This window comes from Manis javanica, chromosome 1 (genome assembly GCF_040802235.1).
Source record: "Manis javanica isolate MJ-LG chromosome 1, MJ_LKY, whole genome shotgun sequence".
In the NCBI taxonomy this organism is placed as follows: domain Eukaryota; kingdom Metazoa; phylum Chordata; class Mammalia; order Pholidota; family Manidae; genus Manis; species Manis javanica.
Window position 1 is genome coordinate 210,669,547 of NC_133156.1, and position 22,488 is coordinate 210,692,034.

The following is a 22,488-nucleotide window of genomic DNA, read 5'->3' on the forward strand; positions in this document are numbered from 1 at the left end:
CTAACATCTCCTACCAGATAGGGCGGCCAAAATAGAATTCCTAAGATGTTTTATCTGTTTTCATAAAATGAAAGGTATAATACCTGAGAGATCCTGGATGATCTGAGATGTCCAAATGTTGAATTAACTAACTCCCAGGTCTATTCAACAAGGAAGACTCACTCAATAAAGTTAAGGATTAACGTCATAAAATGTTTCTACTATATTTGGTAAACTAGATCTATATACACCATGTGTAAACATATATATTAGAAATGTCTTATTAAATGTCAAGAAATAATACTTAAAGTGAACTGTATTTATATATAATCAATCACACACATTTGCAGAAATTGGTGTTGGGCTTGCTTACTTGGGAAAATTCCCAGTGCCACCTTTCTTTGGGGTGTACCAATATTTTAGCACTGGCTCCTCCCGCTGTAATCAGATCTGCCTGGATTTCTTTCTGCTGATATTCCTCTTACTTTCATTATTCATCTGGTCTCTTATTCTGTGTTTGTCTTTGTCTGTTTCCTTCACAGCCCTGTTATTGAATGAGCTTGGTAAGCATTTCATTTCTTGCATTTCCTTTCCATTTTTCTAAGTTATTTTCCATTTCTGTTAGATGATATGGTAGCTTTCTGACTTTACTATTTATTTATATTGATTTACTGGCAAGATTGTTGTTTAGGGCTATGGACCTCATTTTTTGTTAAGGTCAGATAGATTGTATTCCATTTTTAGTGTAGTTAAAACCTTTTAAAAAATCAGTGATTTCTTAGGTATGCACAAGAATTAAATTTGTGCACTAAAGACCATAATCTTAAAAGAATGATTAATGATTAAGTCATAAACAGATGTTTTCATATTTTTCTTTAATTGTAAATATAATTTAGCAAGTTTTGGTACTGTGGATAGGTTTTCAGGCAGTCCAGTGTCACTGGTATTTGTTATTTCAAGCATGAGTTAAATAAATTATAACGCTTATTTATTTTTTTCTTTTTTAGGTGGCTTCACAATAACAGGTATGGATTTTTAAAGTCAAATGACATCAAATTGTATTTTTACTGTCTGTTCTTACTATATGCTGTTTACATTTTAAAAAATCATTTCTCATTTTTATTTGCTTTTAATGAAGGAAAATACCTGTATGGTAAGACAATTTTTTAATGTTCCTCATTATCCTGCAAACATTCTTAAAAAACAAACCCACACCACTTCTTACATAACCTGTACTCACGTTTAGCCACGGCATAGGGTGTGCTCTTGTTATTTTACACATTTACATTTTATGCACTAACAATGTGTGTGTTGTGTTTACCTTTAAGCAAATTTGTATGGAGGACCTGTGGCTGCCCACATTCTAATACGGGTCACCTGATAAATGCTTGCATGGCACTGGTGATGGCCAGTGTCCTGTGCCAGGTGTCCCAAGAATACCACAACAAATAAGATGATTTCTGGCCTCAAGGAACCATAGTGACATCCAAGACTGCTTCAGGACCCAAGCTCAGGCTCTAAATAATAGATAATGCCATGCCTGAGAGGACAGAGCAGCCCCTCATCTCATCCCACCAGGCCAAGCCAAGCTCCTCTTTGGGGCCTTAGGTTTTAGCATTATTAACATGGTCATCAGTAGTGTTTCTGCCACTCGAAGTACATTATAAAGTGCTTCTACATCGAAAATGTAGAACCCTTCAATTCAGAATAGTACCCAGTCTGTGTTGATCGCATTATTGAGCACAACTCTATAGCTATTTTCTTCTGTACAGTAGGAAGATATTTCCTTATAGCATCCTATATTTTGACCCTAAATATTTTCTCATCCTCAGACTCATCTATGCAGATTTAGAGGAGGAGAAAAAATATCAAACAGTAGGTCTGATCTGTCTGAAGCTGCAGGTTTAAGATGTATGTCTCTAAAGGTCATCTGAATGATGGGCATTTTCCATTGTATGGTACAGATATCAATATTCTAATTATTTTTCTAAAATCATGTAGCTATATAGAAATATTTAGAAAGGCAACACTCCCCAAAATACTAATTTTGAAAATGCTGTGGTGGGAGTTGGAGTTAACTTAAACCCTGTTGATATTAACTCATGATCAAGTAGTTCTAACATGATTCTGTCCAAAGTGGAACCTTCTGAATAGGAGCAGTTTCACACAGGCTATTGTTCTCCACTGCTTCTCTCTAGACAAGGATTTAATGACAAAATGATCCAAGACTCTCAGAGACACAGAAATTGCAAAGGATAAAAATGTTAAACAAGACAAGTCCTCACAGAGGATTTCTTAAATCTGATTCATCTGAAACTCTCCCAGGTCAAGTCTTTCCATGTCTGCCCTGCCAAAATATGCTGTTTTTTTAATCCAAGTGTGGGAATTTACATTTAAAACTTTAATCTTTTCTCATTCCATCATTTTAACTCATTGAAGCCTTCTTGGAAATATTCTGATTCTGTCACCCAGTCAGTCAGTCATCCTTGTGAGGTTTGAGAAAGGTAGAAATTTAGCAAGGCAGCCTTCATGGCTTCCTTGAATTAAAAAAAAAAAAAGTCAACCAATGTGGAAGTAGTGTGGTATCTAGCTGTGCCTTCAGCCCTACGCAGCCTGATCATGAGACCTTAACTAAAAATCTTTGGCTGTAAATGGCTTGTTAAAATGCATTGATATGTTTGGATATCTTCCCATTTTCTTTTTTTTTGAGTATGTCAGGGTTTTGGCTTTAGGACTTCCTTTCTACATCACTTAAAGCAGCTTCCCTTTTAGTATTTAGGTAATGAGATCCTAGTTTTCTTTTCTCAGGAATCATTCATAACACATTCTAGCGTATCTGTTCAATAAGGTCCAACATTTCCTGCCTTGGACACATCTTGCATACAAGAGGGACAGAACCACTTCTTCGAAAGGTTTCTATCATTTCATTAGTTCATTAAGTTCTTTCTTATGGCTGAAACAGGTTTCCTATTGTTAGCATCTCTTTCCAAGATTTGAAATTGATGCAATTAGAACAAGAGAAGGTTCCCACACTCTCTGGACATCACTCCGTTGGCTTAACTCCTCTCATTTTACATGGCCCTTTGCTCCTGAAGCAGGGAAGAATGCCTGGGATTCAGTCTCTATAGATGCACCTGGGTAAAGTTCTAAAACTTAGGTACACAGTGAAAAGCAGCTGTAAGCCCTAAAGAGCTTCTCTTTGAAGTCATTTTGAGGCTTTGAAGTCAAGGCTTTGAGATGTACGTTCAGTAGAGAAGAATTAATCTGCCCTTGGACTTGCTTGCAGCTTTTATGCAATCTTGTGCACCTGAGTGTGAAAATCTAAATTTGAAGTAGGATGTACAGAAATTTAAAAGTCATTTGGTCCACAGCCCAAGACCTGTACTTTAGAGATCACATTAATAGTGGACATTAAATGCAGGAGGTGTTTTTTGGAATTTGCAAATCTTTACCTGTTTCTCCTAGACCTCGTCTCTCACAGCGCTTGTTTGGGTCTATAATCTCATTCCCCCTTGACCCTCCAGGCACATAACATGATAACCCTTATACATAATAGCTCATTAGTGTTGGCAAAGCATTTCTTATTCATTACACCATTAAATCCTCAACCTCGTGGAGTGAGATTTCATTGTTCTCATTTATAGGAGAGAAAATGAAGGTTCAAAGAGATGAATCAGTCTAGCCCAAATCACCCATGCAGGACTCAGAACGTGGCCCTGTAGGTCCAAGGCTGCGTGATGACTGTTCTAACCCCAGCGCTTAACTTTCCTCCCTCCCATCCTCTTCATTCCTGCCTGCATCTTAACCCCTTTTCAATCCAAAGCTCAGCTATGTCTCATAAATGCCATCACTATGAATTACTATCAAATGAAATATGAGGGGGACCCCAAAAGGGGAAAACTAGAGAACATTAATTTGGATATTTTTTATAGAAATAAGTATTTGGGCTCAATTTGGAGAGGAGAAGCGCATGTTGGATTCCCCAAACAAGCAACTATAGAGTTCCCTAATTAATTAAAACTATATTACAGTCAATTTACCTTTTTAAAAGTTACTCTTCCAATCATGCTATGCTCATCATGTAATGGACTTAGGAAGGCATATGGCTTTTTAAGGAAGCCAAACTATAAAAATCCTGATAGGTAAAAACACTTTAATCACTGAAGAGGAACAAATCCTCTCCAAGTTCAGCTTCCTTTTACAATTCAGAAAACTGAGTCTCAGGGAAAAGAAATGCCATACCCAAGTTTAGATGGCAAACATATGGCAGAGTTGGCACCAGGCCCCAGTATGTTTCCTGGGTCAGTTCTGGGTAGCTCTTGGTAGAAGCCAACAGGGGGTGGATCTGGCAGTCATTTGAACCAGAAATTTAATGAAAACCCTAGCAATCCAGTCGCTGTGATGACAGCATATCCTCCCAGGCCTGCCAGTGTGTGCAACATCCTCCCAAACAGAATGTTCACAAAATAAAAAGCATGTTCCCAGATGTTATGTTACTTGATGCTTGAACAAACCTGTGATGTGGAGAGAGCAGGTACTATTATCCCCATTTCACATGTGGTAAAAATGGGGAAATGGCCTGTGCAAGGCTCTGTTGCTGGCACCAACAGGCTTCCAAGCCAGGCTGCCTGTCATCACACCACTGCTGTCCATTGTTTCACGGTGCCTCTGAACACAGGGTGACATGGATACTCCATTCCAGGCACCTGCAGGAATCTGGCTGCATCCTCTATTGTGGGTGTGTGATTCATTCTCACAATCTGATTTAGTTTGTACAACACTTACCCCACTAACCTGCTCATTTCTGCAACCTATATGGGAGTAACCTATAGCCACTCAATCCCCAAACTAACACTGCTTGTGATTGTATGCACCTGGATGTGATGTTCAGCCTACTAACTCCAGAAAGCTCTGCTGACAAACCAGTGCGACCTGTTTTGTTGATTTTCTGCCTGTCCTTTTGCTAGGCCAACCTGTCTTCAGGAAGGTTCATGCTAGAGAACACCCGATTCCCTCTACTGTAATCACCATTGCAGGTACTCATTTCATCGTGGTCCTTGAAAACCATAGTTTAATTAACTTGAAGTTAACTGTCTTCAAGTGTTCTTGAGATCTTTGAACTTTAAAGTAATACAGTTTAGCCCATCCTCTCTAAAACACTGGTGAATAATGCTGTGGCTTCTCTGCAGCTGGGGATGTTGTCAAAACACGCAGCCACATCAGTACAGGACAGGAGGCACGACAAGGGGAGCAGCATAGACCTGCAGAGAAGACTGATCCCATTGGCCTTTCCCCTCCAAGCTTCAGTATATTCCAGATGGCTTGCAAATGTTGCCTTTCAAATGTGGGTCTTTCCTCCCAAGTATAATGAAGTTTCTTTGAAAGCAAGCCCTATTTCTTCCCAGAGCCTGCTTTTCCTGCCTCCAGGCAACATAAGCCTTATATGCACAGAGAGTGCATCTTTGGGGTTTCTCCAGAGGGGAACACTGATGGACTGATAAAAGGATTACACAACTATCCCAGATGGACTGTGGACTGAAGCCCGGGCATCAGTCTCTGATTGAAGACAGTGATGTTCCTTCTTCAGTTGGCACCAAGATCCATCACTGGCCATGGTGGTACAAACACTTCTGCCTAACCCAGTAGGGCTTTCTTCATTCTCATATCCCACACTCCCATTCAATAATCATGATACCTTGCCCTGATACAGATTTGTTTTAGAATATTTTCACGGAAGTAAGAGTACCTGTCTCTTTAGGCTCTACTCAGAGAGGCCACCCTGGTGCTGAAACTGTCAAGGAATCTCTCTGCTCTCAGATACGTCAGCATAGATCTGAAGGATCAAAATAACCTCGAGCAAATTGCCCCACCCCAGGCCTGTTCCTCTTTCTAAATTCTACACTGATGTTAAGATTAAAAATCACAATGCAAAAGAATATAAACAGTAGCTCCTCAGGTACAGATCTCTCTGTGGGTTGTTCATTTGCTCATAGGGATTCCCACTCTCACTGCTTCAAAATGCAGCCAGAGCCGGAAAGCATTTACAGCAGATTTTTCATAATTCTGCTTTTCCAAGATCCCAGGCAATTATTAGCTTTTATTATTTGTTATTTGCACGATCAATTACTCAGGGGAAAGGAGGTGATTTGATCACAGGATTGTCTTATGTCCTGTCAATACTGATTTTAATGGTGACTATTAATTATACATTCAATCTTTGTGTTGGTTAAAACCATACTTTATTATCAAGTTCTCAATAAAATATGGTGAGTTTAAAAAATATACATATATGTGTACATATGTAGAGACAGAGAGAGACTGAGTTTTCTCTGAGAAGCAAAACTAAAACCCAGCACATTATCACTGTGCAAAAGTAAGGAAGTGAAACTGATTCGACCATAGTAAATTGGACTGTATTTGATCCAGGGCTCAAAGTGAAAAGGAGACAAATGTAATAGATGATCCAAAAAAAAAATACTGTGAAACTATTTCCAAATTCAGTAAATGGTACATAAAGAGAAAACACTTTATAAAAACTAGACCCAACTCTCTTTGCCAGTGTCAAAAACCTGGACCATAAATGCAAATATTTATCAGCATCACCGTAGAGTAATAATAGGATTCATCCAGCTGCCTTCTCTCAGTTATGTACAATTATCGCCTAAAAGTTTATGACACTTAGTAAGTAAAACTAGCTCTGACCCTTCCATGACATCATGCCTTTGTGCTTTGATTTCCCCTGCCTGAGGCGCCCCTCTTTACTCTACCTCTTTTTGGCCATCCTTACCACTGCTATCACCTGGTAAGCTTCTGTACATGCATCAAAGCCAGTCTCAAATGTCACCTCTTCCCCGAAGCCTTATCTAACTCCCTCAGGCAGAGTGAGCTGCTCCCCCAGACCTGGTCCCTCAGTCCTTGCCTTGCTAGATCTGAAGTTGTCCTGTCTATATGCCTTACTTCCCACTAGACCATGAGCTCCCGGAAGGTGGCAGGGGTAGGAGGTGGGGGTTTACAGCTGCAGTGTGCAGACGTTGTAGTAGTTTAATGATGTGTTGAAGGAACAGATGATCTGTTTATGCACAGAGCAAACAAGAGGCATTTCTAACAGTGACTTGGAGAGTCACACAACAAATATTTATTGGCTACTTACTACATTCTGTATAATAAATTCTGGGGTATGTAAGGATTCAAACAGCAATGGTACATATTCTATTAGTAAATGTACATTCTGTATATATTTGTATGTAAAGCAATTTAAAATTAAAAAAAAATAGTATTTTAGAGGTGTCCATGTTCACCACACACACAAATACTAAGAAATGAATATAAGGTTAGAGAGCTAGTTCCTAAATTGGTCAATTGGGGCATAGTTCATGCAAGAAGAGGTGGGGTTTTGAAAGATAAGTAGGATTTAGCTAGATGGCCATAGGGATACTTGTCTGGCTGGGCAGACAATGAGATAAAAGTGTGGCATAAAATTCAAGGTGAGTTTTGAACAACAGTGCAGAATGTGATAGAAGCAAGGTACTCAGCTTTTACTTAGGTTATACTGAAATCTGCTAAGACAGTATTTCCTAAAATTTGGTCATTCTTCTACTTCTTTTACAATATTAGCTTTGGCTGCCAACCAACTGCACTATTGTTTACTTCATGTAACTTTTTGAAATTGCCTCATGTTTTTGCTCTTCTAGATTTGTCTGTAAAAGAAAACTAAGTCGCTAACACACATGGAAACCAGTAGGATATGTTATTAATAGAAAATAAGGTTTTTTTAAATGGAAAAGAGTTATTAAATTCTAGCAAGATACTAGAATGTTCTATGCCTAAAAACTGCTTTCCCTTTCCAAAATGGTAGAAACCCAGATGTCAGGAACACATAGTTATGGGCACAACAGCATCAAACTAGACATTTCTTCTTGATCAAAAGGCCTGAAGGATGATTTAAAAAGGAATAATCTTTCACTTACTGTGTGATCTGACTTCTTTTACTACTGTGTCCATTTATTTAATACCATGTCCCAAACCATTCTACTTTATGAAATGAAGCACCAAAAAATGCCACTGTGTCACCTTTCTTTTGTAATTTCTCTATTTTTGTCCCTACCTAAATTGCTTTGAATTTCATTAAAAGCAACTATCCTTTGTAAGTAAATTACAGAAAAGAGAACTGTAATAAATTCTCCCCCAATGGCTTTGCAATGCAAATAAAAATCCAAGTTGCAACAGTTTTTCTTTAGGAAAAGGTATTCCTATTTGATGGAAGTCTCCAAGACATCCATGTTCAACCAACATTTTGAACAAACAGGCTAATATAAACTGCTGCTGTGAAAGCTACCAATAACATTGTCCTTGGTTTAAGAATCAAAAAGCAGTGGGAATTGAAATTGACGGATTTGAGCCCTGGGTAAATTGGAGTTCACATATCTCAGCCCACTCCCTTGACCACACACACAATTTCAAGGGCAGATGTTGGGGATGCCAATCAGAACCCCCTGCCTTCCCTTGAGTCACAGCTTCCAAGCCTACTATGAAAAATATTACCACTTGTGCAGTTAAAATTAATCTCTTTATACCTCTCCTCTTCATCTGCTAACATTCAGCAGTTTGTGGCCAGTCTAAAATCACTTACTTTTAGTCTTCATCTAATTTCTATGGGACCCTGGAATTAGTGCAGTTAGGAAAGAAGATTCTAAATTAATTCTTTTAGGAAGACACTGTTAAAAACATACAAAAAAATTAATTGACTATTCCATTCTGCTTTTGCCTTCGGTTGGTTCTGATGTCTGGTACATAAAGTGCAGCACCTCTAGCCCATCCACTCCCTGTCCTAGCAGAGAAGGGCTGGCCTGGGTACCTATTCTCTGCCACTTTTGCTAGAGCATAGAATGGAGCACCACGGCAGGGTCCCTAAGTAAAGATAGGCCATGTATCCTTGGAGGAAAAGAGAGGTGTGGACTCCTGCAGAAGCTGATGCCTAAATGCAATAGGCAAGAAGCCTGGGCCTGTAGACTCTCTTTTCCTGATGTCTCCTCAGTCAACATACTCTAAATGCACACAGTTGGCCTGAAAAGTTGTAGAAGCAAGGGTATCAGTGCTGAGGTCTTTCTATGCCATTGATACGACTTCCTTGGAGATGAGGTTCATTCAACTTGACTCTGAGGGGAAGTGGCTTGTCTTTTCCAGCACCCTGGACCTGAAGGATAGGGGGACTGAGTGGTACAGGAATAGTGTTTTGTCCTCCCTACATGCATGGCCTTTTCAGTCTGGGATTTTTCCTAATGACCTTCATGCAGAGAGGAGCCAACTGTGAGCTTCCCCTCTTTAATGGACTCTCAGCACCCGCTAGCCTCTCCTGGAGTGTAAGCTATGCGGTGGTTCTGGAAATAATCAGGCTCACATGGTGAGTAGTATGAACTCCCCAAGGGCCTCAGCTCGCCCTCCCTGTTTACTTTAAGATTAACATGGTGCAGGTCTTCCCAACACATCTCAGCTTTGCACAGAGGGAGGAAGCCCTGGAGCCCAGGCATCTTACTGAAACACAGAGTGGATGTTTTGCTAAACTTGTAACTTAACTCTTGGCAAGCAAGAGGGCAAGATCAGAATTTCCCTTCCACCGTCTCTTTGGCTCTGGGGCATTTTCTGTTGCTTCCAGAAAATGGAAAGGAGGCGGCTGGATTCCTCCATCCCTTGAGTCACTTGAGCACTTTCAACTGTGTTTCCTTTGGGTCACAGGCTAAAGGAATGTGTAGAAACAGCCAGATGAGCCAGCATTACAGCGGACAGCTGGGTGATTCCCTCACACAGACAGTGTGCAGGCAGGGCCTTTCTCAGTGATGTATAACTTGCTGTTCCTGATCCACACTTGGCCTGTGCTTAGGTTATGAGAGATGATAACCACTTGCTGCCAGAGTGATGCGCTGCCTGACACACTAAGCATCTGTCCACCCCTCCCCTCCAGCCTTACGATCCTACCAAGGGACTGTCAGTGGGTCATTAGGGCTCCCTTCCTCCTTGGGTTTCTTGGAGGAGGATCCAGAGATCTCCATATAAAATTGAACACATTGCTCATTTTCTTGCCTTTCCCTTTCGCAGAGGAATGTGATGACAAGCAGCCGCTGACCACCAAGGAGGAAGAGGAGAGGCGCATTGCAGAAATGGGGCGCCCCATTCTGGGAGAACACACCAAGCTGGAAGTGATCATTGAAGAATCCTATGAATTCAAGGTGCGCTCACCAACACTGCCCACTGGCAGGCCAGGCCCATCTTGGGACCAAGACTCTTCACAGTGTAAGATCTTACATTGTAAGATCCATCTGGGAAGAGACCCAGATGTAATTTCAGGAACTGGCCAATTAGCGGAGAGGCTTTCAGGGAAGAACTGGACTTAGTTAGTAGGGAGCCAAGCGGTCCCGCAAACCAAACAGCATCAGGGGCTGTGGGTGGCATTTGTCCTGGCACAGGTCACGGTGCCCCAGCGGGAGGGCTCCGTCAGAGAGGATAGGAAAGAGGAAGCAAGGGTGGATTCCAAGAGATAGTTGGGTGGGAGAAACAAAGCTGTACTTGAAAAAGCTAACAACTCTATTGGAAGCAAAGCCTTCACGCTGCTCCAAACTAGGAGGCCTTTGCCTTAAAGGAGGGATGGTGAGCTCTCCCAGTGGCATCCACCCCACTGACGTCCTCACTTACACTCAGTCATCCTCTTACGGTCCTACGTCATTTTAGCACCCTCAGCCTACTGAAGGTACAGCATCTGAAACCACAGAGTTTACAACTGAGCTGATAAAATTGGATTCCCACGTCTCCAGATGATTAAAGTCATTTTTCTGAAGTTATTCCAGAACTACAGACCAGGGAATAGCCGTGTTTTCCTCACTTATTTTTCAAAAGCAGACTTTTCTGCTTCTATTTGGAAAACCAGAATGAGGATTCCAAAAGGGAGAATCAGGCCATAGACTTAGAAGCCTCAGTATTTTATCTGGAGTTTTCATAGTAGTGGCCTCTTTTCCTTTAGCTGGGTCTATTAATTATTTTTTTTAATTTAGTTCACCAATTAAGGTGCCTGATAGGAGACAGGTAGAAAGAAAAACGCCTTTGCAGTTAAAGTGGAGTTTTTAAAGATAAAAATGCAATTAAACTCCCCTTCAGGCAACTTTGAATCTACGTGTTAACCCCTCTTTTTATTCATTGTATGAAAAGCAAGAGCAGGCCAAACACTGGGACCAGGGCTTTCTAGGCATATCCTACCAGTGGCCACCGTCGTGTGATGTGAAACCTGCCTCATTGCATACACAAGATTGGTGCGCGCAAAAGTTCCCTGTAATGCCAGAGGTGCACGTGTCTCAGACTGTCCATTCCTATGGACCACTGGTGTCCAGCCGCACTCTGCAGTAGGCACCTTCTTTCACACGGAATCAGAGGGCCTCGTGCCATTTGCTGCAGCAGAGACCCACTCCTTGGCATTTCTGTACAAGCCTGCCTCCCACCCCCTACCCACCCCCACAGGCTCTCTAGGGAAATAATTGTGTGTTCTCTCCTTTAGGGAACAACCCCCAACCCTCCCCTTCCATGTTCCATGACTGAGAAGTGCAACAGGAACTTCCTATAGGAAGCGTTGGGTATGGCTGGCACAAGCTTCTAGGCAGCAAAGCTTTCTTGGGTCCCCAGCTCTCTCTGGTAACCACTCCACTGATCTCAGCATTTGAAAGTCTCTCAAGTCTGTTTACATAAATCCAGTTGTTTGGGGTCCTTACCTTCCTAGACCAGCTTGCACAGACTATATCCTCCCATCTTCTCAAAGTTCACCAGTCGTTACTGTTAACACTAAATGGGTACCTTGGGGGCATGTTTTGAAATGCTCGCATGTATCAATTTTGATATTATTCTTCTAAGAAATTTCTTTTTCTAGACCATAGCTATTTTAAAGAATTTGTTTCAAGTTATTAGAACTGCATTAGAAACCCAAATCCAGATGACACCTCCCAATGTCCCACTCTGCTTTGCCCAGTGATTTCTTTGTTTGCTATATTGTGACTAATGCTGGGCTTTCCTAACATCCACTGCCAAGGTCGAGGCTTTCACAATCGCTTAAAGTCTAATGCAGTAAAGAGTTATCACTGGCGTATAGGAAACCTCCAAATATAGATGGGGATGTCCAAATTCAGGTGTCTGAACTTCAAATTCATCATTATCCACTCCTCCCATAGGCCAAGGAAGGATGCATATGCAAACTAAGTCCTAGCTAGAACCCCAGCTCCCCACAGTCCCTTGGGGTTCATGTGAACTGAAGTCTGAAGTCTACCCTGGGTTTTATATATATATAAACTATAAGTTAAGTTCATCTTAAAACACTGTTCTTTAAAGACATTTCTTAAGGCGAGTCTGCGTTCACCTGTTAGGGTGCTTCTCATCTGCTCAGCTGTTTGTGTCCCGGGTGATAGGATCCCCAGTCTTGGCTTCAGAACAAAGAAGGCTCCTTGGGAGAGACCTGCCCCAAGTTCCCATTACCCAATCTGAAGGTCATTTGTTATGGTCTGCACAGAAATTCGAATTGGCAGCAGTCAAGACACTCAGAGTCCTGGATGAGATGAGGCCTGAGTTGAGAGAAAAAAGATTCTTGTCCTGTACTTCAAGTTAGAGTGGCCGAGAGCACTGATGGTGACCACCGTTACCAGTTCTAGACACAGGCCAGAGGCCAAAGGTCACCCCTCTGCAGACAGTCTAAAGAATGATGTCACAGAGTGGGCCCGTTCATGTTTGCTACCATCTTAGTGTTTCAGGTCAGTTCAGACGGTTCTTGCGGAACACACCTGACATTGTGATTTAGCTTTGGCCTTATGTACAGGTCCCACAGATCGCATTTTCCTTATTCCCAGATAGATGATAACATGCTTTCTCTCAAACCATAGTCAACTGAGGAACTCTGCATTAAACATATACAGATGTTTATCTAAGATAAATAATTTGTGTTTTCTGCCTCTTTGCAATTAGTGGGAGTTCGAGGATGCTCTGACAGTAAGTGGATGTGTGGTAGACTAGTCAATGCGGTAGTTTCTCTACGAAGAACAGTCTCATGCCTGGGAAGTGACCCTTCTTCTGTAGCTGCTATGGTTTGTGTTAGAGCTTTGGGTGCATCTGCTTACTTAGTTTTCTTGTGAATGCTTGGCTGCTCCTGTTGTTATATTAACTGACATTTTGAAAGCTAAAGAGTGCTAATTGTAGAAAACCAAGTGCTTTAAAAAGGTCTAAAGAAAAAGAAAAATAAGAGGCTCAGTGCTAAAGCAGGGGGAAATTTAGTGCAAGGTTAATTACAATGTGCCCTAAGCCATGCAGAATTGACCTTTTCTTGTCTTGTCTTTTTTTGGTTGCAACAGGAGTAGGGTGAATGTGAATTCTTGAGCAGCTACCAGGCTGACAAAATCAGTAGCCAAAGAAAAATCCATTTATTGATGATCATGCAGCAGCAACCTTGAAGTTCTTCTGTCTGGCTGCATTTTGTTGATAAACGAAAGTACAATAACACTTCTTAGATTCATAATCTATTTGCCATTTCTGGTTGTTCACAGATATATAATGCTGAGCAGGGCATATATTAATTCAGTTGCAGCCAGCGCACTATAGATGAAACCAGTAGATCAAGTTCATAAAGCATGCAAGGGGGACTGGATGGGCTTTTGCAGCATCTGCTAGTCTAAACACGGAGACCATTCTTCACTGGCCTTGAGGCAAGGACGGATGCTTGTATTTGCTACAAAGAAGTTTCCATTTCAGTGTTTCCAAATAAGGACTCTGCTTGTTTACATCATCAGAACAGTGTTGGATGTCAATACTGTAGTTCTGAGCCTAACATCTGCTACCCTGTGTGTTAACTCCAGGGTTTCTGATTCAACAAGGTCTTAGGTTTCCCGAGGCCTTAATCAACTCCAACAGATTTTCTTTTCAACCTTTCTAGAGTACTGTGGACAAACTTATTAAGAAGACTAACCTAGCGCTCGTGGTTGGAACAAACAGCTGGAGAGAGCAGTTCATTGAAGCCATCACTGTCAGCGCTGGTGAGTGCCTTTCCCTGCACACTTTTCCTGCTCCTACCACTCGGTCTAGGTCAAAACGCCAAAGAACTTCCACGATAAAATTAAGATAAATAAGTGTGTTTGTAGCACATGTGCCCATGTTGGAGACTAATAATTGAAACTTTGTAGATGAAACAAATGTCTCCATAAATGGCATGCTTCTCCACCTACATTGCCTCTGTCTCTCAGAAGTAGACAAGATAAATCTAAAGCCTTTTGGGTCTCTCTAACTCACAGATAGCCAATCACAAGGCTTTGTCTGGAAATCCCCTGAAAGCAGGAGAAGTGGCCAAGGGATGGTTGCAAAGGAAGTCGCAAGATCATAGTTGGGACACAGTAACATGGAGACATCCCACCACTACCATCCGCATCATTTTCCACTCCCATCAACAACGTCTAAATAATAAGTGTTTGCAGTGGCTCTAGAAGTAGAAATAGAATCACATTCTGTTTCTTCCTGTACAAGCAAAGTGCTAAGTTGTATTCAGGAAAATCCTATAAAATCACTTTTTTTTCCTTCAAATTCAAGGAGCCAGAGATCTGAGAGAATTAAATATACAAAGAAGTGTGCCTTTCTTGCATTGTCAAACCTTGTCTGCTTTCTGTGCATATAGAGGACAGTCCCCCTTAAAGATTCATGAAAGCAACAAACACTGTTATGGGATTTTTTTTCTCAGTGTTTCTGCTCCATCTGCACTGGTTCTTTCTCTTTAATGGCCCCCACAGGCTCATCACCTACTATTGCAGCTAATGAACAAAGCTAGAGTTTTCTCAGTAGTGATTCCCGCTGTAAAATATGGAAACAGCATCACTAACAGTCGGGCCATGACTTCTAACACAGCCGCCTCTTTCCAATCTGCCACAGAATAATTTGACAGATCCAAGTCCTGTGGGAACTGAGGGTGGTAAAATGTTTGTGCTTGTTTATTATTAGTGCTGTTTATCATCACACTTTGGTTTCTTGCCACTGAGTATACAATGGAAATGTATAAACATTAAATGGTGGGTAATTGCTTAGGAGAGTAGATGTGGAATTTACTTGGGGGTGGGGGAAACTCCCTTAGTCGTTTTGGGCTGCCATTACAAAATACCACGGATTGGGTGGCTTATAAACAACAGACATTTATTTCTCACAGTTCTAGAGCCTGAGAAGTCCCGGCTGAAGGCACTGGCTGACCGGTGTCTGGCGAGAACTCACTTCGCGGTTCACAGAGAGCTGCCTTATCACTGTGTCCTCACATGGGGGAAGGGGCAAGGGAGCTCTCCAGCCTCTCTTTTATAAGGACACTAATCCCATCATGAGACTGAGCAAAGCCCTGGTGACCTAATCACCTCCCAAAGGCCCCACCTCCAACTATCACCACACAGGGGACTAGGTTTCCACCTACTGACTTAGGGTGGCGGCAGGGGGCCCATTCAGTCTACAGCACCCCCTCATATGGCTTATACTTTTCCATAATTCTGATTAGTATCTGAGGCATGAACTATATACTCCCTCTTTACAGAGAGAAAAAATTGAAAGGACAGTGATGGCTTAGCAACTGCTGATGAGGCCCATCGTAAAAAATATTAAAAATAACCAAATTGTTTTATGGGCTTTGACATACTAGTATTGAAACATTAAAAGCAACATAAGCTTTAATGAACCATTCCTAATAGTTTCCAGGTTTCCTTTGGCTGCAGATGTATGAGCATTTATATAATGGTCACAAGATGGACATTATTCATCATTTTTCTATATGTCAATCATTATTCTTGGCACAAGGGATATGACCATGAGTGAAATAGACAAATACCCCTGCCAGAGGGGAGCTTACTAAAGGAAAGAGCAAATAAGACAAATAAGGAAAATAAAAGAATATGTATGATGGTGAGTTTCTCATGGAGAACAGCAAAGCTGTGGAGGGAGACAAGAAGTGTATAGAGAGGCTGCACTGGATAGTGGCCAAAAAGACACCATCAATTGACCCATTAATGACAAATTTTCTTTTCTAGCATGGAGTGGTTTTGCGTTGGTTTATTCATACATTTGTGTAACCCTCTGAGACTAGAGCAAACTCTTTTGACCTACTGGCAGTGGGGAAAGGCAGCTTTATCAACAGTGAGAGAGATGATGGCATAAACAAGGCTAAAGTTTGATCCTGGTCAGAATAGGTGTAGAGAGACACCTATTCTGCAGCTAATGGACAGCTTAAAAATGGACAGATTCTGGTTTGCAAATACCTTCCTATATTATGCTGAATTAAATCCTTTAAAATCTCATGAGGTAGGTATTCCTATTTTCCTTACCTTCTAGAGAAAGAAGCTGAGTCTTATTGAGGCACCATGGCTTGGGACTTAGCTCAGGGCCCTGATCCACCACAGAGAATTTTCAAACTGAGGAAAATTGCTTCCCATCTCTGACTCACTGAGTGACACTGATCTTGTCACCTCTCTTGGGCCATGATTTCAGCAGTCTTATCATGGGACTAACTCCTGCCTAAATCCTTTGAAGAACTGTTGTTAATGAATGAGATGCAGAACCTCTCAGGTGTTCTCATTTGTCATATAATATATTGTGTTTTATGTTTCCGAATGATTACTTGGGAATAAGACAAAATTGCTTAGAAATTTGCAGGCTGCTGGGTAAATTGACCTTATTTACAATTTTGACACAAAATATCAGAAAAGCAAACCCATATTTTATAGGCAGTAAATAACATGAAGGGCAGTTAAAAGGCTTAATATTTGTCATTATGATTAAATTTAAGTGTCTAAAGAATGTTAATGTTCTTAGGTTGCTAAATGGACAATAAAATTTGTAAAGTGGCATTTATTGAAAACAGGGTTTCATTGGGTTTTAAGATTTCATGGCTAAATAGTTGAGAATCAGAAAGATTTGGCTTATTAAAAATATTAAATTGCTTTTAAACAGCTCTACTGAGAGGTTTTTTTTCCTATGCAATTTTCTGTGCAAAATTGAGTCTATATATCTTGCTAAACAAAAGTAATAATTTTGTAAATAGAATTTTGCTTCTGTTTCTCCCTAATTATATTTAAATTAGTTTCAAGGTAACCCCCAGGTAGTCTTTTTGTTCCCCTACCTTCCCTGAATTTCATAGCTCAGTATCTGGGCCTCCTGTGACCATAATATTTCTGTGAACCAAGTTCTTATGGTTCAATATTTGAAGAATTCAAGGATGTATAAGACTCCAGAAATTAGGAGGGTGATAAACAGTTGTGTCCCAACTGTTCTCCTTCTCTCGCTCCCTGGGTAGAATAGCAGGAGCACTAGCATGTGGCAGTTAAGCGGCTGTCGGCTACTTGCAAGGTGCTTTTAAGGTGTGTCAGCAGATGCACTTCCAAGGGAAGCTAGCATTCACTGTGTGTGCGGTTTGAGTGTTCTCCAGTCCTCCTTCTAACTAGTACCTCCACCTGGGAAGGAGAGAGGGTTGACTTTAGGAAACTGTGAACCTTCTAGGATTCAAAGGAGGAAGACATGTGTCAAGGAAGAGGGCAAACATGAGCTGGGTAGAGAGAACCCGGGTGCCAATGCCAAGCCCAAGACCACCATACTTTGGGTCCTCATGATAGCCTTGGGCTGTGGCAAGGTGGGGAGAGTGACTGCAAGCCTAGCTTTGGAGTCAGATGTGGGTTTGTGTCCCAGACCTCCAAAGATTCTCTGGGTGACTCTAGAAAAGTTAATTCACTTCTAAATCTCAATCCCCTCATATGTAAAGTGGAGATAACTGCTCCTCACCCGTGGATTAACCAAGACAATATGTATCTTCATGAAGGCTATCTATACACTTGGATACCGTAATTGGGAGGCAAATCATATTTAAGATCCTATAATAAAATATAAACAAATTTTGTGTAAATGCAGTTAATTTATCTTAATGGCTATAATGGCTAAGTGACTAAAAATACTGCTCGCCCTTTTTGTTTTATAGTATTACACATTTTATACAGAAGAGAAGTGAGATTCAGAAAAGCATAACTTGCTCAAGAAGCAAAGCTGGTAAATGGCAGTGCCAGGGGATAAATCAGCTCAGGGGTCTCCCAGTGTGAACAGTGCACTCACTTGCCATGCCTGGGGCCTGAGTATGCACACACACCCGTGAACATGCATGCAGGACACATGTTTGCACACACAGTGGTACAGACAGGCATGCTTGTACACACATATGAACATATAGAAACTTAAGCACATATGTCCACACAGATACAAAACAAATACACACAGAGACATGCCCATGAACCTTATATGGCATGTTATTCATTTGGATAGTTGAGCTGCAGCTTGAAATATGAAGGGATTTTCCCTTAATGTTTGTTAAGTCTCCTTAAGCCTAGTTCATAGTCCCTCAGGGAGAATGCCAGTCAACTCCCTAGAGAACAAAAGGAAGTGTTTGTTTGCCTAGGTGCCTCCATAGGCTTCGCCTACACAGTAATTTGTGGCATTCTTTCAAGAAAGTCAACACCCTGCCCTCTCTTTTACCTGATAATTTTAAGTATCCAGCACTAAGGATTTTTCTGAAGTTCTTTTATGTTTGGCATAGATTTTACACATCTGATACAGCATCTGTTGGCATTCTTATAATGAAAGAACCCTCAAAAGTGGCAAAGAAAAAAAGAAGGAGCCTTCCTATAGTCTTGGTTCTGTCTCTTACCAACTATCTAACCTTGACAAAGTATTTAACCTTTCTAGATTTTAGCTCCATCATCAATAGAATGAGAAGGTTGGACTAGATGAGTTCTAAGGTGCCATTCAATACTGAGATTTGGGAGCTCTGTCAGTGGCTGTGATAGTTCTACAGTATTCCTGATGGCCTCATGCTTCATGGACCATCCGATTTTGGCAATAGAAAAGTATTCTGCACCCACCTTCTGGCTGGCTTAAATTAAATATTCAGCACAATAACAGTATACAGTCCACATCTATTCTCCTAGAAGAAAAGGGATGAAAAGATAGTCCTCAACAAAACCATGTGAGATGATTTGAAGGCGCCTAATTTTCTTCTTACTCTGTCACTGGAACTCAGAAATGCTTGCATAATCCTCTACCATAGAAGGGTAGACATTCAACAGAAGGCCAGGTTGGTAGATGTGTCTGGCCTATGCCACATTCACTGCACTTCACAGATTACAGAGACCTGACTTCAGCTAAATGAGAAGTGGAGGGCGTGGACTCCTGAGCCTGCAAACCAATATGGGGACTAGATCAGTTTGGGAGACACTTTTGTCATCTGTCCTTCCTCCATGCATGTTATATGGAGTAATAAGTGCTCCCTATTAAATCGATTACTAAATAGCAAAAACTCAACTTTACAGTGCTCTGGACAATAGTTCATTTGAAAATATCATCAACCTCAAGACCGATCCACTCCACAAGTCCTAAATAATAAATAATAAAAGTGGTACCTCAAATGAGTTCAAGGGATTGCCATGAAGTCTGGTCTAAGCAGATACCTTTCTAGCAGCCCCTGTATTATTGAACATCATTACTAAGCAGACATGCTCCTTACTTAATGTGTTAACCCTCAGTCATATGAAAATCCCAACTCAGTTGTTAAAGCACCCAGCTGTCAGGTTTGCCACAGCCTCAGTGTGACTACCAGACAATTAAAAAAATTAAGACGTTGGCGAAGAGGGTGTTAGAGACTGGGAACTTTCATTTTGCCCTATTTCTGGTGAGACTATAAAGGTTCTTAATTACCCTTTATCTAAAAATCATTACCTGACTGAGGTTCATGAAAAAAGATGCTGGTTTCATGAGAAATAGTAGATACAACTGCCTTAATGAAAGTCTACCAAAAACCTACATATGAAATTGTGGCTCGCTTTCTGCTTAAATTACCATTTATTGGCTGTCTACTACATGGCCAGTGCTTTATGTATATTATTTTTATGCCTCAGAGATATACCCCAAGTATTTCTTTTCTGTCCTTAGTTTACATTTGAGAATTCTGAGGCCCAAAGTGGTATAGAACGTGTTTCATTAGGGTCACACAACTAGCAAATGGTCAGCTAGAATACGAAACTCCATCTTCGTGAGTCCAGAGCTGGTCAGCTTTCAGCTCGACATTAGGTGTGCCTCCTACAACTTTAATTCAGGCCTTAAGTGGCCAGATTTCAAATGAGTTAATGCAAGACACAGGCACAAAATTGGTGAATTATTTTACTCTCGCTTACACGTGACAAAGTTCAGGGTTGAAAATGTGAGCATGCAAACATTGGACAGAGATGCAGAAAGACAAGAATGCTAATCACAGAATGTGGATACAATCAGTCATTGCATTAACCAGGAAGTCCAAGTTTAATCCCATCATAAGGAACCCAGAGGGACTTCCAAATTCTTTTTGTGATCTTGGAGTTGTATTTATATCTGCTGCTAGAAATTACATTGGGTCTTCTGAAACAAAACCCAATCAGTGTCCCTCCTTTCCTTTGAGCTCCTGCCATTTTCCTAGGTGTGATTAGGTATATAGGTAAATTTTTCATGCTTAGAATTATAAGCATGCTTGAATTAATGGGAATAGCAATTATTTTAAACTCTAACAGGATATGTGAACAACACTGCTGTCATCCACTTAGTTCCTATTCCTTTGTCCAGTATGCAGCTAAAATATCTACATTCTTTGTGATAGACGGTGCATACATGACAAATAAAATGTTTAATGGAAAAAATTATATATTGGAATCACTGGCTTCTCTGGAGACTTGAGTTCAAATGGCCAAAGAGTCACCGACTAGTTGTGTAACTCTAGACAAGTCCTCTAACTTCAGCTGTGAAATTAGGGGATTAGAATAGATGACCTCTGTCTTTGGAACTTGGAAATATTAAAGTGTCCTCTAAAGGACCCTTCATTTTCAGCAATAAATGTCAACTTGCTGTCCATTGTACTGCTATTTTAAATTTAGGGCTCTGACTTTAATCAAATGGAATATCTGCCTTAGAACATGTTAGACAAATTGGGTAATTACACTGATCCGGCCAAAGCTCATTTAAGACATCTAATGCTTAAAATACAATAACTAAATTCAGTAGCTGCTTTTCCTGCTTTGAATTAGTAAAGCTTCTTTAACTTATCAGAGCCCCTGATAAATTGTTTTTCCAGGAAATTAATTTTTGTTATCTGTGTGACTGGAAAACTGTAACTATATAATTCAATGTTATCTGCTTTGGCCATCAGAAAGCTTAGTCAATTCTTTTTTGTCTAAGTGTTCAAAATTCACTCAACTCAGGTGTCTAAAAGCATCCTTTATTTCTACTTTCTTCAGTCATTTTTTTGTCCCATCTTAAATTATCAATTGCTCTGTTAATAGATATAAATCTGCTCAAATGCTCATAGAAGTAGGAATAGTGGAAATTAAAATACTTTTTTCTAAACAGTAGCAAATCTGACCTATTTACCATTATTTCTCCAGCACTTAGGATAGTGTTTGGCAATAAGTATTTGTGGAATAAAGAATGAATGAATTTATCTGTGAATTGATGTTTTCTGATCAACATGTAACTGGATTACAAGACTGTTTCCACTACCTGCTGTGTCTGACCTAGGGAGAAAAAAATCTATATACATATGAATTCCCACACACATATGCCATGTTTCAAAGAGCTTCAAACATATGTAATTCCTGTATAATACATATACACAGAACATGCAGATGCAGATGCATGTACTTGTAAACATAAAATATATTGATTTTTGCATGCGCAAATTGGATAAGCAAACGTACACTTAAAATGGCACTTACTGTCAATTTTCTTAGTGGAATTTTACTGTTATTTAACAGATAATCATGATTCTATCTGAGAAAGTGGAAAAGCAGAGGGCATGATGATTAAGAAAGAAGATGACAGTAAATTCCAGGGAGATAACTATTTATGGGAGACATTCTAGGGCCATATTGGTAGGTGAGTGGAACAAATGTAGGTTATCAATCAAGTTAAAGATGTCAGTGGTAGCAGCATAAAATGTTGAAGCAGGTAGCTTCAATTCCCAGTTTCGGAACAAAGCAAGCCAGTTGTACAGGGGTGGGAGTACAAGAGGGCAGGAGAAGCAAGCAATTATTTTCTGGCCCCCAGATACGCTTTAGCTGATATTTCTGGAAAGAACATTGGCTTCTTAGGCTATTTTTCTCTTAAATTACTTATTACAAAATCTTGAGGAAAACACTGTATTAAAGGGCTGTAGAATGATTCAGTGCTCTCATTTGTAAGCCTGAAGTCAAGTCGCTAATGCAGCTTTTGTCTGGAAAGGCAGCCGCTCAGCTTTGCAAACAATGCTCCATCACCGCATCCAGTAGCTCTTTGGTTGACACGGGCTGCTGTGCTGTGAATACGGTTTTAGGGGCTGCTTATGAAACAGTGCACCAGGCACAGGGCGCTTTCCATCCCCAGGACCTCTGCATACAGTTTTCAATGGAAGAAACCTTTCAGTGTAATCCAAAGGAGAGA

The 22,488-nt window shown here is 40.6% G+C and overlaps 1 protein-coding gene across 13 annotated transcripts in view; it reads left to right on the plus strand.

Annotated features, from left to right (window-relative positions):
* The window catches only part of SLC8A1 (solute carrier family 8 member A1), a 374,762-nt gene that overhangs the window by 301,952 nt on the left and 50,322 nt on the right, over positions 1-22,488 (plus strand). For 7 of the 13 annotated variants that reach the window (XM_017655160.3, XM_017655156.3, XM_073214039.1 and 4 more), the window contains exons 4-9: positions 522-542; positions 987-1,004; positions 1,118-1,132; positions 4,947-5,015; positions 10,072-10,202; positions 13,928-14,027. In XM_017655160.3, the coding sequence (XP_017510649.1) occupies positions 522-542; positions 987-1,004; positions 1,118-1,132; positions 4,947-5,015; positions 10,072-10,202; positions 13,928-14,027 (354 nt within the window). The remainder of the gene's footprint in view (positions 1-521; positions 543-986; positions 1,005-1,117; positions 1,133-4,946; positions 5,016-10,071; positions 10,203-13,927; positions 14,028-22,488) is intronic. The other 6 variants (XM_037009317.2, XM_017655155.3, XM_037009318.2 and 3 more) reach the window with 3 other exon arrangements.